This window comes from Taudactylus pleione, unplaced genomic scaffold (assembly GCF_031769625.1).
Source record: "Taudactylus pleione unplaced genomic scaffold, aTauple2 ptg000333l, whole genome shotgun sequence".
Classification (NCBI taxonomy): domain Eukaryota; kingdom Metazoa; phylum Chordata; class Amphibia; order Anura; family Myobatrachidae; genus Taudactylus; species Taudactylus pleione.
Window position 1 is genome coordinate 11003855 of NW_028284734.1, and position 16252 is coordinate 11020106.

Consider the following 16252-nt stretch of genomic DNA (forward strand, 5'->3'; position numbering starts at 1 on the left):
TTTATTCTGCGTCCTCGCTATATTGTAGAAATTTCTTTATAATTGTCAGCTAGGGCCAAAAGAGTATAATTTCTGTCTGCATCATCATACATTATAATTAGGAAAATTGCAGGGAAAGGCAAGACATACATTGTCTGGGATCTGTTTATATACATGTAGGCTTATACGTATTCCTGAGAGGAGCAATGAATAATCTCTTCAGGTGTGATGACATATAATCACTGTCAGCTTCTGGTAAAGGTGATAACAGACTGGGGCATTTAATTGCAGCTTCTGTTACAACAACTTAGTGCAATATATTTGTTTTAAGCAGCGTGACTTCCTCCTGTAAGCCTGCCTTAGTTATGCTCTGTCTTATACTCTCTACAAGGCATTCTTTTTTTCTTTGTGTCTCAGTGGTTTCCTATGTCTTCGTCCAGTAAAATACATTTTTGTTATGAGCATGGCCAGTAACCATGTCTTGTTGGAAGATGCAGCGCTGTGTATATACAGTAGTGTGATTAAATTGTACTATAATGCTTGGCAGTGATCGCGACATCGGGTCGCTTGGAGATGTCATTTGAGAAACGTAGATGAAGCCAACATATGCTCTGCAGGTGTTTCATCTTTGGGCAACAAGAAGATCCCCCCTGGCTCTATTATAATACCAATATTACCAGGGGCGTCTTAAGAGAGGAGGGGGCCCATGTGCACTCCCCGTGCTGGGCCCCCTCATCTCCCCCCGGTGGCCGGCAGCCGACTGACGCGGCTGGCCAGCCACCGGAACATTAGTAGACTCCGGGCACTAGAGTGTGCCCTGAGTCTACTGTGCATGCGCAGAACACCAGAAAAATGGCCGCGGTGGCCATTTTTCCGATGTTCTAAGCAGCGCTGACAGCCGCCGCGGGACCACGGACAGGTAAGTTTAAAATAATATGGGTGCAGGGTGTGCGGTGCGGGGCCCTCCTGGCCCGCACACACTGCACCCATTATAGATACGCCACTGTCCATCACCACTTTTATTGTTACACATGTGCTACCCCAATATTTATTTCTATTCGTTTAGTAAAATTATGTTTCACGGAACACAAAGTTCTGTTTTCTCACAATATTTTTACTATTTGACCAGGGCTTCATTAATTGATACAATGTGGTAATATTGTTCCACTTTTTAAATATTTGATATAAAGTAAGGTATTAATATAGTTATGTTTTTATTATTATCATTGTTATTGCATAGTAGCACATCTCCATGAAATCACATTGTGTGTATATTTTATTGATTATAAGCATAGGCGCTGGAATGGGGGGGCAAGGGGCAGCTGCCCCCCCAATAAATAAATTTCAGAGGAGCCAGTCAATGTACCGTGTTGAGTGCAGTGCGGTGCTGTCTAGCATTACCACGGATACAGAGGTAATCCCCTTTCTGGCTACTCCACCTCCTCCCGTCCCACAGCGCTTCTCTGCCTGCTCCCCCCCCCCTTTCACCTAGCTCAGACTCCTACAGTGTGTGGCTTGGAACTGTGGGCTGGTCCCTCCACTGGGACCAGTACTTCGCCCTTCTCACATTCCACTTCATATGTTCCTCCCCCTTTGTCCTTTCTCTCTCCCCCCTTGGACCCAAATGCAACCCCCCCCCCCCTCAACGCCCTCACTGGGCCCTCCCACATTTATATGCGCCAAAATTAAATTATATCTAAAACGCCCCCACCCTTAAAACGTTGTGGCGGCCCTGGTTATAGGCACTGCTCATAGCATTGATCATGACCTGCAAATTGCATTACCGTACATTATATGTTATTGTTAGTAGATATCCTATTTCCTTTGTATTGTCCTCACACACTGGTATCTATGTTATTTAGTAGAATTCCACATTGAATCATGGACATCAGACCACAGTTCAGTGTTTATTGTCAGAAAGCAGGAAATGTGTTTTGCATTTACATGGAATATTGTCTACCAGCCTTGCCTGCCACATTGCAGTACGAAGCCGTAAATATATTATTCGTACATGTGACCCTTGATGGACATGTCTGAACAGAGCTGCAGTATTTTGCTTAATCGTTCTATCAATAGATTTGTGTTAGACCTGACATCCTTGAAATGAATACTGTGTTTTACTTGCAGAGCATAATACGTTATCTGTGACATTTTCTCTCCTTTCTTCTTTTCTCATTCTGAAGGTTTTAACAACATGGAGAGAATGTGCGACAAAGAGTTCATAATTCGCAGGGCAGCAACAAACCGTGTATTGAATGTTCTTCGTCACTGGGTGTCAAAGCACTCACAGGTATTTACAGTATTATGTGTCAGGGCGCATTGCCGGTATCCGCAGTCGATTTTTAGAATAATACCGTAGCATGGCAGATTGTGGATTGTTCCCAAAACCACTTGGTCCCCATGGCTCATATCACTGGATATAATCATTGCACATTCTATCAAATGCTATACAGATATAAACACCACGCAGTTGTACCAAACAGCCCCTCTCGGCGCGCAGGGCGTCTTTTTCATGTCTTTTTTTGCCAAGAATGCATCGAAGGCGCAATGTGATGAAACTGGAAATGATTTACTCCCCTGGCCTCAGAGTGATGGGTCTTTATAGGGATGACCAGTATAACCATGCTCGATAACAGGAAAGAGAAGTATATGTTTTATTCTATTGTTTTTGTCTAAATTGTGCTGTTTTTGTGTCCTAGTACGTTTAGCTGCATTTAGTTTTGCATAATGCTCTTGGTGATACACTGAGTTATACCTAAGATTGTACTGCAGAGTTGCCTACCCTCCTGAATTTCGTGGGAGTCTCTCGAATTAAGGTGGGAGCTCCCGCCACCCCGCAAAGTAGGCTGAAACCCCCGCATTTACACAGCCCTGTCTAAAAAGCCGGACTGCGCATGCACTTAGCCCAGGGATGGGGGGGTTAGGCTTAGGGACCCCTGGGGGGACTAAGGGTTAGGCATCCCCCCTTGGGGAAGGTTAGGGTTAGGCTAGGGAAAGGGTGGGTTAGGGTTAGGCACTAGGGGGGGAGGTTAGGGTTAGGCACCCACCCTGGGAAATTTAGGTTTAGGGTGCGGGGAGGATGGGTTAGGCTTAGGCACCCCTGGGGGAGGTTAGGGTTTGGCACCCCTAAGGGAGGGTTAGGGTTAGAGGTGGGAGAGGGGAGGGTTAGTATACTTACGGGCGCCCGTCGGGATCTACATCCGTCGGTCTCTATTAAGCCGTCGGTATTTCAATCCCATTCCCTGTGTTGCATAATGTGTTGTAAGGGACGTTACTGTATTCTTTTTTTTTGGGGGGGGGGGGGCAAATTATGGCCTTGCCCGGGTGACAAAATCGTAGTTTCGGCACTGCTAATGATGATGTCATCACTATCTGCCCACCATGGAGGAAACTAGGATGTATGTTACAATAAAATGTCCGCCACTCACCAGCTTACTGAAGGTTACATGAGTGGCTGTGATGAATTACAGGTGATTTGTGCCCAAGGAAGTGTGCTGATTTTACTGGAGATGAGTGCTCCATTACAGAGTATGTGTTTAGCATTACAGGAGACCTGTGACCAAAGATGAGTGCTCCATTACAGAGTATGTGTTTATCATTACAGGAGACCTGTGCCCAAAGATGAGTGCTGCATTACAGGGATGTGTGATGAGTTGCATGAACCCATTGGAAGGGAGAGAGAGGGGTCATTTAAAATTCTAGAAAAGTGCAGTGCAGCATATTTGTAAGTCACCGTATGGTAAAACATCTCACGTTAGTAGGTTCATTGGCTAAAGAGCAAACTTATTGGCCATCAGCGCAGCTCTTTCTGTGACCAATGAAAGATATTTTCTGGGAGACTCCTTTACAGTTTTAATACACGCCTCGCAGACAGAGCAATACATTTAACACTGCGTGAGGAGGTCTTGGGTTTCCCAATCTCCCTGAAATGCTTTTTCAAAAGTAGGAAAGTATAGTTTAAATGCCAATGTGGTCATTTGTAGAGTGCTATAGCCACTATGGACTCTATCCAATTAACTTGCCCCCGCACGTGAGGGGGTGGTAGTCGCCATTACAACAGCGTGTAAGTGCTGGCAATGGCATCAGAACTCGCTGTCCTATTTCGCACCAGATTTGTAGATATTTGTACACAACCCTATGGGGCTACGAGCAAAATTCTGCAAATCCAGTGGTACCATAGTTGCGGCAGACAAGATCATCGCAGCTAATAGGTTTGAGTTGTATGGGGTGTATTTACTAAAGGTCGATTTTATTAGATTTAAAATCGATTAATATCGATGTTGTGTTTCTAGGACTAAATCACACATTTACCAATACTTAAAAAAAAAAAGACGAATCATAAATTGTCTGTTAGTAAATGACTGATATAGCCCCAGAAACACAACATCAATGATTGATTTGTTTCGTTTTTTAATGGATTAAAATCAACCTTTAGTAAATATACCCTTATGTCCTTGCCTAGTATAATGTTGTTAATAGTCTAATAACTAGACAACGTCATTTACAGATTATTCTGTCTCAGCCCTTCATACATCTCTTTGTTACTATTTCTTAGCAGTCCTGGGAATGAAGGGGTGATACTTGCTCTTCTCTGCACATCCAGGGGAATCTATTCCATGCATCAGAGGAGGCAGGAGTAGACCTGGCCCTCTGGGAAGAGGAAGTCACTGTGTGAACGCCAGTCAAGCATGCGACCAGTCTGATTAATGAGATGTGCCCTAAACTTCCTCGTGCCGGGCACTGACAGTTTCCCTTTCTGTGATTTGCTTTGTGATGCATTTAAGCATTGTAGTGCGAGTTGAAGTTATAAGCCACCTTGTCACTTCTCTTATCACGTCAGAGTGTTATTAATGTGACAATGCCTGTTGGCTTTTTATTCCTTTCAAGGCTCTTACATTGTGCCTAGATGCTGTCTGTAGTGTACATGTGCTAGAATATACGCAGCTGCACCCAGCATCTCTCAGAGCTCCGTGCTGCCTCCCTATAACCACACACATAATACTAAGTATTAGATTGTTGGACATTGAACACATACACACTAATGGTGCATACACACGGTACGATTAAAATGCACAATATGAATGATATCGATCATATCGTGCATTTTTCAGTGCCTCCAACAACCTGCGATGCACAGGCACGTATGGGCGATAAAGATATCGTTCATCGACCGTGCATGCAGGCCGTGCATCGACCAGGTTACTAGAGGGACCCACGATCGTTGGTCGCTGGCCGTCGTTGGTGGGTCAATATTGATAACGATCATCCAGCACACGGTCGTCCCATGTGTATGCACCATAAGCCAATGGACATTAAACCGATAAATTTTAGATTGTTAGACATTTGACTGATACTGTAAATGTTACATTTGTGGACATTATACACATAGAATTTGATGGTAGAAAAGAACATACAGGCCCATCTATGCTTCTTTTGGGTATATTTGTTGATTGTTTTTTCATTTATGTTTTTGTTTTCTGTCTTTTCCAAAGAAAAGATGATTTTATTTCAATTTTTTTACTATACGTGTCCCTATCACTATTACTGTGATACTATTCCATGGATCCCCTTTTTGTAACAAAAGTTTTTAACTTATGTTACCTTTCAGTATGTCTCCTTCTAATTTTAAACTACATCTCTCCAACATTGCATCAATATTAGATTATCTATATTAGATTCTTGCTCTTTAGACCAATCGATACATTCAAATTTGATAGACTAATGCCGGGTATCTACTACACGATTTTATCAGGCGATTGCACGATAATGACGTCGTTATCGTGCAATCGCTTGCAAATCGCGCATGCATCGGGCATGTTTTATTCGGAGACGACCAGCGATGTGCGTGCCCACTGGTCGTTTCCGACATCTATAATCATCCCGTCAGGTTCAGCATGTGCGGGAATGATGGATGTGCCTAGACTGAACGAGTGAACGTTCAGTGTAGGCACATCACTAGACATGGAAACAACAGCACAATTAAAATGTCTACTAGTGGATACGCACCTTTACATTTACATTATTATTAGACTTTTATTCATATAGAATCAACCTAAGACACATTAGACCCTGCACTAGGGATGTTTACAATCTAATTTCCTTACCATATAGAACAAAACATGCCCAATTTAGAGAGAATGCCCATTAACCTAGCAATATATGAGATGTAGTCAATATACCGACGGCCGGGAAGCCGTCTGACTAAATCCCGGCGTCGTAATCCCGACTTGGGACTTAAGATAGGCGTCTAAATCCCGACGCTTATCTTTAGCCCGACGATGGAATCCCGACAGACAGTTTCCCGAACTAAGGTAAGCTGGCTACTGTTAGCTCTTAGCCCCGGGAGTTTTAGGGTTAGGCACCACCAAGGGAGAAGTAGGTGGGTGGGGGTTAGCTTACTTTTTTTAGCCATCAGGATTGTTCATGTTCGGGCGTCCGGGATTTCATACCCAACCCCAATATATGTATGGGCTTTGTGAGGAAGCTCACATCAACAGTTTATTATTTTATATTTGATTAATGCAAGCAATTAGTTGGAAAAGTAAAAATAAAAAAACAAACACTAAACTATAACTATAGTAGTCCCACAATTGCTGGAAGGTGCCTGTTGCCTTTTTTTTTAATTTAAATTGTTAGGCTATCAGTTGAACCCTGTTTACTTTATTATGTTATTTAAAGAAAGAGATATGAATGCTAGTTTGTGTTAGTGTCCATGGGATCTGTCAAGTCAGAAGCAGGGGGGCAGTGAGATATAACGACAACTTAGAGAGTGACAGCTAAGGCAGTGACAGTAATTAACGGTAGCATTCAATGATCCAATACACTGGGAAGATTACACAGGAAAGGTGTAGAACAATGGAGGTAAGGGTAGTGCAGGATGAGAACCAATATGGTGGAGGGCCCTGCTTGTTAGTATTTACAGTCTAGGATGTTACTTAATTTTTGCCACTGAGGCTTTTCTCGCTCCTGTGCTGACCCTATTTTGGTACTTTTTAGGTTGGTAACATTTCAATATAAATAGCAGTCATTTGTTTATGCCATATTTATTGAAATACTTTACATTTTCAGGAAATCCCATTAGTTTTCTTACACCTCCTTGCATGACAAAAAAATCTACTCAAAATTGGCAAAAAAGAGTGTTTTTGAAATTGCAAGTAAGTGAAATAAAAGCAAATGTGTATATTTTTTGTTTGTGAACACTACTAAGAAATACTTTGGTTCTTGCTTTGGAATTAATCTGTCTTTCCAAAACAGCAAAAAGATTATACTCACTCAAATGAGGATTCTTTCCTCTTTCAACTGAGGGGTCCACAGAGTTTCCCAGGAGCCAGGATGAGGGAGATCTGGGATTTACAACACCTCTTCTACATCTTTGGGCTTTTTAATGTGTTCTGTAATGTAGGGAGTTTTGGTCTGGCGATCACTAAATAAGAACTATTAAGGGGGCCACATCTATTTAAAGTGGGGACTTCCCTTTCTCAAATGAGGGTATCTGAGTTTATTGTAGAAAGGATGGGGAAGGTCCTGGGCCTCCTACCCCATCTGTGGACTTCTTAATGCTTTCTGTAATTTAGGGTGTTATTGTCTGTTGATCAAACTTTGTAACCTTGTTTTAGGGGACTCTCCACTTTCCAGCGCCGTAACTAGGGTAGTGCGTCCAGTGCCATGGCACAGGGCACCGCATAGCAGGGGGCGCTGTTTGGGCCTGTCAGTTTTTCTGTTTATTATCATTCTCACTTGTAGCTTCCTCTTCTTTTATCCCCAGCATCTCCTGGCCTCTCCTATCTCTTCCCTGACCCTTCCCCACGAGGCCATGACCCTTTTTTGGGTGCGTGTCTTATATCACTATTTGAAAAATGAGGGGGGAGGGCGCCAATGCTCTTGCTGGCACAGGGCACCAAAAAGTCTAGTTACGGCTCTGCCACTTTCTAACAAGGATAGCTTTGAGCCTCTAGGTGTTAGAATGTGGGAGAGAGGGCACTAGTGTAGTGATTGAACGCTGGCGCAATCTGTGATGTCATCGTACACCTATGCCAGAATATCCTAACGTAATGCCTCTTCCTACCACCTTCAACACACTCTCACCTTTTAGTACAGGAATGGTGAATATTATGTTTTTCATCTTTCATCCCCATGAGTGATTAGGCAGAGTGGGACTATGTGGAGGACAAATCGAATGGGTTAATTGAATGAAACCGACTTGTTTCCCAGCAAAGGCATGAAATAATAAAATACCGAACAGAGAATGTTCACAGTACATGGCGCTAGGCACGTCTGTAAACAAAGGAAAGAGCGTAATCTATTAGTGATTGTACATTTTCCCAACAACAGTGCGGATTTACAGCAATCCTGATGCCGAAGACTCATCAGCTTCCATTGTCTCTCTGTTTGTGATGTCAGGGTGAATTGTGCAGCTGTATGTTATTATTCTGGGGAGATCACATAAGGACATGTCTATTGTCCAACAGAAAGCTTCTGCTGACACAGCTGCTCTTAATTAGTAGGATTCACAGTAAAGATTTTTGTCTTTAGCTGGTGTCAAAATGAGATCCACTCGCCAGTTGATCAGAAGCACTCTGCTTTGTAAATAGTGTACATATAATGAAATACAGTAACTCTAAACAAAAATGGTTCCCAGGAAATCTGATGCCGTGGTACATATGTTGTGATACACAATGAATTATTTTCATGAAACACAGCAATGTTGAATATTTTATTAAAGAACTAGCGGCAGTACCCGGCTTCGCTCGGGTGGAAGTCGGTGATCTGTCTCTACCTAGGCAGCCGGCTCGCTCCCTCCCTCAGTGGCTGCACTCTGGTGATCTCTGCCACTTGGACACCAGCTCCCTTGTACTGAGCCACATCTCCTGCACAGGAACCATCGCTAGGGACTTGTACTGAGCCGGCCCCTCTGTTCAGTGACTGCCTTTTGGTATTCTTGTCACTGAGGACAGTGCTGAAGCCTCCCCAGATGACAGGGAGCTCCAGCAATCATCGCACATAATGGGTCCCTGACCAGTAGGTACACCAGCGCTTGTGTAATGGGTCTCCTCAGGTGGCAGCTGCCCTCTTTACTGCAGGCTCTGGATGCCTCTCACTGCTCACATCAAAAGCTCCTCTTCAGATCATAGGGCTGAAAATAATTTGGACTTGCTGAGAGCAGTTCAGGAGACCCCTCCCCACGGAACCCCACCCAAAGCCCCCTGACAACCGATCGTGATGATCCTTAGCCTAAAACATGCCTGGGAAAATGACTTCCAAAATGGTGAAAACCGTATCACAATCAGACAAACAGACGTTCTCATTTATAAGATATATAGATAGATACTGAAGAACAAGTCTTTTAAAAAGTGTTGCACATGTTTTTAACTTTCTTAAACCCTCGCCCTCACTAGCACATCATTGGAGTTTCCTGTCATGAGATTCTCACCATATTGTCAGTTTAATAAGGTTCAGGTACCTTCATGTATGTACTGGGAACTCTGCTGACAATCATATGTGAGCATCTGTGGCTCCTAAATATAATAATGAACTGTTGTAGTCTCCTGACTGTTCCTATGGCAGCATTGTTCTCCCAGTCAGGTGCCATTTATCATTTACAGTCCACCATTGGTTGTATCCTCCAGTGCTCAGAGATGAGTATGCAGGTTGACCAGTTAATATAATCATCTGGGAAATACTAAACTGAGCAAACAGCATGGGCCCTGAAGAGTAAGACCTCACCCAAAGTAGTAGTGAGAACTATGGGGACTGTAGTATTCTGCTTCAATTTGCATAATATAGAAGATCTCTCTTAAATAGTCCTGTTAATAAAATATGTGGAAACTGCTGCCTACGCATGGTTTTAGGCTTGACAAATAGATCTCAACTGCTTGGTAGTTTGGAATCTCTAGCATATTGTAACTTATTGTGTGTTTATTATTTATCACATATGTGTGATTTCTCTGAGTGAATTGTGGGTCTCTCTAACATTCATTGCGCACACAGTAAAAATAACGTAGTCATATGATGATTTTAAGTATTCTTTCTATGTTGTTGCTGCCATCTTGTGGACATTTTATAAACTGCATCAACTATTCTCAAATATTTAACACAGATAGAGCCTTATTTAAATTGGGTGTATGTACATTTTTGAGTATGAATATCCGCATTACAATGCTGTGTATGGGTATCAAAATCCATATCCAGATTTGTAAATATCTTAGACTTGCGTTTGGAGAGGTGTTCCGCCTCAAGCATTAGTTGAATACAGTAAGGGAGTTTTCACATCCTTCATGGAGATACAACATAATGAGTTCTAAACATATCCCCACATACAGCTCCTAATAGGCATATGTCTTGCGGGTATTGCAGGGCTGATGTAAAGATTTGCAATGATAATTGTAGCACAAACTACATTCTGATTGGTTGCTTGTGTATTGACCTCTCTCTAGTAGTTCATTAGTTAGATTTGTGGTTATATGACAGCAAGCTGCAGCCAACTACAGTATTTGGATAACTTATTTGCCATTGATGTTTGTACCACTGTAAGAAAGAATAGTCCCATTTAAGTTTTCAAAGCATTAAACAATCAATGTTGGGAAGTTCAGTGGCATATCTGTATGCATATACTTGATGCATTAATACTGTGGCTTTGGGTGTGACGGATCTGGAGATACTGTGCGTATGGATCAACATACACACAATATCCTTATGTGTACATTCGGAGTGCAAAATGCATGAAACTCTAAATGATGCTGACAGTTGTCTTAGTTTAATATACCCAGATTACCCAAGTTGGGGGAATGGGGGGGGGGATCATTATGCTATTGGAAATCCTTACATTTTATAAATGTTCAGTAACAGTGTAATAAAACACTAGCCAACTAATAATAATAATAGTATAACTTTAATGTTTAATAACCTGCAATCCATAGAATCAGAAACATACAGTACAAAAATAAATATAATGAATAAAGCCTTGCCAGCACATCTAGTAGCTACAGTGTTTAGCAATGCAGGGTAGAGTTGGCTCACTAGTGCAAGCCAGAGCTAGATATTTATTAAACAGACACCTTTGGCCTTTAATCAGTAAAAATCTGTATAAGATGTTATACAAATAGCAAATGTATTTTTCATTAATGTGTTTTTCCCCTTAAAGGATTTTGAATTGTACCATGAGGTAAAAATGAATGTAGTGAATTTGTTGGAAGATGTATTACGTGATCCTGATCTCCTACCCCAGGAAAGGAAAGCAGCGAGCAACATACTAAGGTACAGCACGCGTGATCCCCCTGTGACTTATGTGTACAGCAGCTGCGGAGGGGTCCTCATACACTTTCGCTCAAGTCGCGGCAAATAGCCCCTTTCTGAAGACAAGGTCCATGCGACTCAGCCGCGCTGTCCGTCTTTCTCGCTCAAAATGTGCGTCTTATTCACATAAATAAAACAACTGGAAGCAACAAAACTACTTTGCTACATTACACTGATCAATTAGATGTGCGACATTTGTATATCTGTGTGTGACTGAGTCTGAATGTGTGTAAGAAGTGCTATGTTCCGTTATGTTTTATCTGCGACTTTCTAAAACGACTTCCTGTGCAGTTAAAGCCACAGCCCAGCGTCTCTCGTTCACTGTGAGTGGTATTTTGAGATGCGAATAATGCCCAAAATTTTAATAAAACAATGTTGCACTACACCCCTCAGAACGTCTCAGTCACGCCTTATGGCGTATAGACACTAAGTTACGAAGACACATCTGTAGGAACTATAAGGAATGGTGAAATATGAAAAGTAATATTTTTGTTGCTGTACATAGAAAACCCCTGAAGATTTAAGACAAACACCTTCAATTCACATTAGAATACTTTAATCATTAATTATGCAAATACAGGCAGCTTAGATGTGAGTAAGACAAATGGAACTTTAATAACAATACAAGAACAAATAGAAATGTGAGTGAGCGCTGCTCAGCAAAGCTTAGAATTAAAAAAAACAAAAAAGTATGAAATAAAAAAAAAAAAATTGCACATAGATCTAACATTATAAGGATGAAGGCCACCAATAGCTTAAAGTGCAGGTTCAACCAATGTGTATCGGGATGGAGCTACCCACAATGGCCGCTCAGCCAGTTCTTGTGTAAACACAGAAATAAAGTGCATATGATATAGCCAACTTTATAGATGAGACATGAGAGCCAGGTATTGGAATGATATCCTGAAGGAAATAGACAGCTAGTGTACTGATTGATAGAGAGTTGTAGTATTATTAAAATGACTAGTAAGGAAATTCAACAGGCACCTGTGTTACACTGCTATTTAATGGATAGAGGGCCTAATTCTGACCCGCTCGCGAGCGCTGGCCACTCGCAAGCGGGTCGATGGTGCCGAAGTGCGCATGCGCACGACGGAGGGAGCTCCGTCGTGCACATGCGCGAGACCTGTCGAGCGACGAGGAAGCCGTCGCTCGGGGTCTCGCACCAAAGGCGGCGTGCTGTCGATGTCGAGTGACAGCACGCCCCCTTTGGTGGGCGTGCCAGGGCCGTGGCTGCCAGACAGAGGCGTTCCCATGGGAACGCCTACCGTCTGAGTCCGGTCCCACTGACATCAGTAGTGAAGTCAGTGGGAGTGATTTTGGCTCTAGAGCCAAAATCACTCCAGGGCTTGCGGCAGCGAGACCCTACCACAGGGTCTCGTCGCAAGCTCGATGGTCGCGATGGTCTTGACCATCGCGACCATCATCATGGACGCTCGCTATAGCTGTGGGTGGTAACCCACAGCTATGCGAGCGTCAATGAGGCCGCTCCAAGAACAGGTAGGAGGGCCCTGATTCAGAGCGAGTGCTCTGGTCAGAGCGTTCGGCTCTGAATCAGGCCCACAGTCTTTAATAAGTAAACTACTGTATTTGATGGGTATGAAATAAATACTGATTATTGTTCTTTTATCAGTGGCCTTTCTCAAGATGAACAAGATGACTGCCACATAAGTATGGAAGATATAATTGCCATGGTGAGTTCACTAATGCAGTTAAGTGTACACATTTCTCTGCTCTTCAAGGTTATCAACTGCAATAACAAACCTCAGCTGTTCTTGCCATCAAACTATTTATTTTATTCCATTGGGCTGATTTAACTATTACTGCTAGTCCAGGCAGTGACCTTTGTTGCCACTGCCTTAGGTGAGGTTGTGAATCTTTCATAAACTATTGGTCAGATTAGTAATGAAGATACCAAGAGCAAAAGGTGCAATCATTTAGTTATATTGTATGCTATAGAGGGGTGCTTTTATCTATATTACATGTATTTCCACAATTCAAAATAGACACTCACAGCAGTGGCAGTCCAAGGCAATCTTACAGTGGCGAACAGATGGCCAAAACTTATGTCACTTTTTGCCATATATTAATACAATATAGGTGTTGGGCAACTGACAAATACTACAAGACAACCTGTAGAATATCCCCAAGGCATTTACTCGGTTATGTTCGGATCTGAAAAACAGCATCTTATTGGCTATGCGGCTCGCATGTGTTTTGGATAGCCAATAAGATAAATCCGAACTAATTTGGTGGGGAAAAATGAGTAGAACCAAACTGCTCATCTCTAAGTTACATACAATTCAGAGAGCCATATACAATTCAAGGTGCATTTTAGTGGCAACTACACATAATAACCCTAAATCTCTGGTGGTTATATATTAAAGAGCCCAGGTCTCTGCTTGTGGTAGGTGTTTATTTCTGTGTGCTCCTTCTGTATGCTTTTCACAGTTTCAAGTGCTGGGAAGTAGTCTTATCCATTTCAGTACTCCCAGCACTCTAATTAGTTAATAGCGCCAGTTTTCTAAGTCCAGGACGCTTCCACCACCCTGAATAATGAACAGCTAGAAGTATTATGAAGTTGTAGTGCTTGGAAAGTGGTTATGGCCACTATCCAAAATTGGAGTAAACTCAGTAGAAGTAAGGAAGAAAGTGATCTTGGAGAGGAAAGGCAATGTCTGCCATAACCATGGTATTGTCAGTCCTCTGTAGTCAAAACCTAGTAGATGGAGAAGTAAATTGTATCCAGGAGAGAGGTGCCAAGGCCCTGGCTTCATTGAGCTGAGTGTTTAGCAGCTACGAAAGAGGGCTGTAGTAAACTAAGCCCTGGATTCAAAGGGACTGTCTCCTTGACAATCAAAGAGGGATCTAGTTGGCACCCCGATGGTCAGGATGCCGACCGCTGACATCCTGACGGTATTAGGTCTAGGGTTAGGGGTTAGGCACTAGGGGCAGAGTTAGCGTTAAGGGGGGGGGGTTATTGTCAGGCTGTGGGGGATCCTGGCACATACAGCAGTCAGAATCCCGGCTCCAGGATCTTGACTGCTGACATCCTGTCGGTATGTATCAGGGTTAGAATTAAGCAGTAGGGGGAGGGTTAGGTTGTAGGGTGGAGGTTAGGTTTAGGCTGTGATGGGGGGGGTTAGGTTTAGGCTGTGGAAGAGGAGGGATAGGTTTAGGGGTAGGGATAGGAGTAGAGTAAGAGTACTTAACTACATGTGTCAGTATTTCAAACCAGTCTGGGTTCCGGTCTCGGGATTCTGGGCGCCGGTATTGTGTGCGCCGGGATCCCGTACACAACCCATCAAAGAGTCTGAGCCTATTACGATAGACCAATATTGTTGAATATAATAACGTGCCACTAAATATGGAATTATTAATCGGTAGTACATGTGGTGGAGCACTGTCTGCAAGACTTTACACCAGTTTGTAAGTGAGCTCCATAATATGTATGTACAGGGCCAGATTTAGGGGTAGACTGATTAGGCTACAGCCTAGGGCCCCCACCACCAGGAAGCAGGACTATATGCTGTCTTGCTATGGCAAGCTATATTACATTACTGCGCCAGCTGCTTCTGGCTGCATTCCACATGACGTTTCCTCGCGGTAACCTAGTCCCACATGAATCCGGAGAAGCTGCCTCACAGTGACACTCGGTGGTGCACAGCTGTCTGCTTTTCTCCCTAATATGACGTTGTCCTGTCGTTAGGTAATGACCCTGTCAGTGGTAGAGAGGAGCCGAGTGAAAGAGCACAGCAGGAAAAAAGGAAGAGGATAAAAGAGAATCGGAGCTAAAATAAGTATTGTAGGAGAGAGAGGGTCACAGAATGGCATATGTTAAAAATAATGGTAGGGTGGAGAAGGCTGAATGAAGTGTATGGCATATGTACAACGGCCCAAATGAAAACAAAATAATATATAGAGGAGGGGGAAGAGAAGCAGGAACAGATAAATAAAACAATTATAGGGGACATTAAAAAACAGGCCCGAATGAAAAAATATACAGTATATAGAAGAAGAAGGCAGATAGGGCCAGATACACATAAATAAAAAATACGGGGGGGGTGGGGTTCTAGACCCAAATGAATAAGGCTGTATCACCAACATGGAACAAATATGAGGGGGGGAGGGCAAAAAAAACCCAGATCCCTATTAAAAACATATATATAGCATAATGGGGTGATAGTGCAAGGTGTCAAATATATACAGTATGTAGGGGTTTTGGATAAAACCATGGGGAAGTCTTGGTAGAACAGTAGAGGGTGGGGAGATGTAGTCTGGAACCCGACGGTCTAAATGCCGACCAACGGCTTCCAGACTGCTTTATCCCGATTAGGGACGAATGACAGGCGTCTAAATCTAGATGCCTGTCATTTGCCCAACGTCAGGAGACCGCCGCCCGGCATTCCGATCGAGCAAATGCCGGGCGCCGCAGTGGACAGCCACGGGGGGTGGGTTAGGTTTAGGGCTCCCGGGGGGGACTTAGGGTTAAGCACCCCCCGGGAGGGTTAGGGTCAGGCTAGGGGGAGGGAGGGGTTAGGGTTAGGCACCCCCCCAGGGGACTTTAGTTTAGGCAGCGGGGAAGGGGGGTTAGGTTTAGGCACTTAGAAGGTGAGGTTAGGGTTAGGCACAGGGGGGGGGAGGTTAGGGTTAGGCACAGGGGGGGGGAGGTTAGGGTTAGGCACCCCTAAGGAGGGTTAGGGTTAGGGGGGTTAGGTTAGTAAATACTTACCTTTATGACGATCGGGATTTCCTCCCTTGTCGGGCAGCCGCTGCCGGGAATTGAACCATATTGTAATACATATCACACCCGTGGGGAGAGGTCTGATAACATGTAGAGGATTATTACATAGCAAAGGCACACCATATTTGCAACATGCAGTGCTAGAAGACAGATTTGATGGACAAAAAGAAAAAAGCTTAAGTTTTATATTTGCATAGACCCTGTCATGTATTTAGAGGAGCTGGGGTTAGAAATTAG

The 16252-nt window shown here is 43.3% G+C and overlaps 1 protein-coding gene across 2 annotated transcripts in view; it reads left to right on the top strand.

The window, feature by feature from the left end:
- RASGRF2 (Ras protein specific guanine nucleotide releasing factor 2) overlaps positions 1-16252 on the top strand; it is a 357153-nt gene that overhangs the window by 325848 nt on the left and 15053 nt on the right. For both annotated transcript variants that reach the window (XM_088443784.1, XM_088443785.1), the window contains 3 exons: positions 2163-2269; positions 11120-11232; positions 12905-12965. In XM_088443784.1, coding sequence (XP_088299910.1) covers positions 2163-2269; positions 11120-11232; positions 12905-12965 — 281 coding nt within the window. The remainder of the gene's footprint in view (positions 1-2162; positions 2270-11119; positions 11233-12904; positions 12966-16252) is intronic.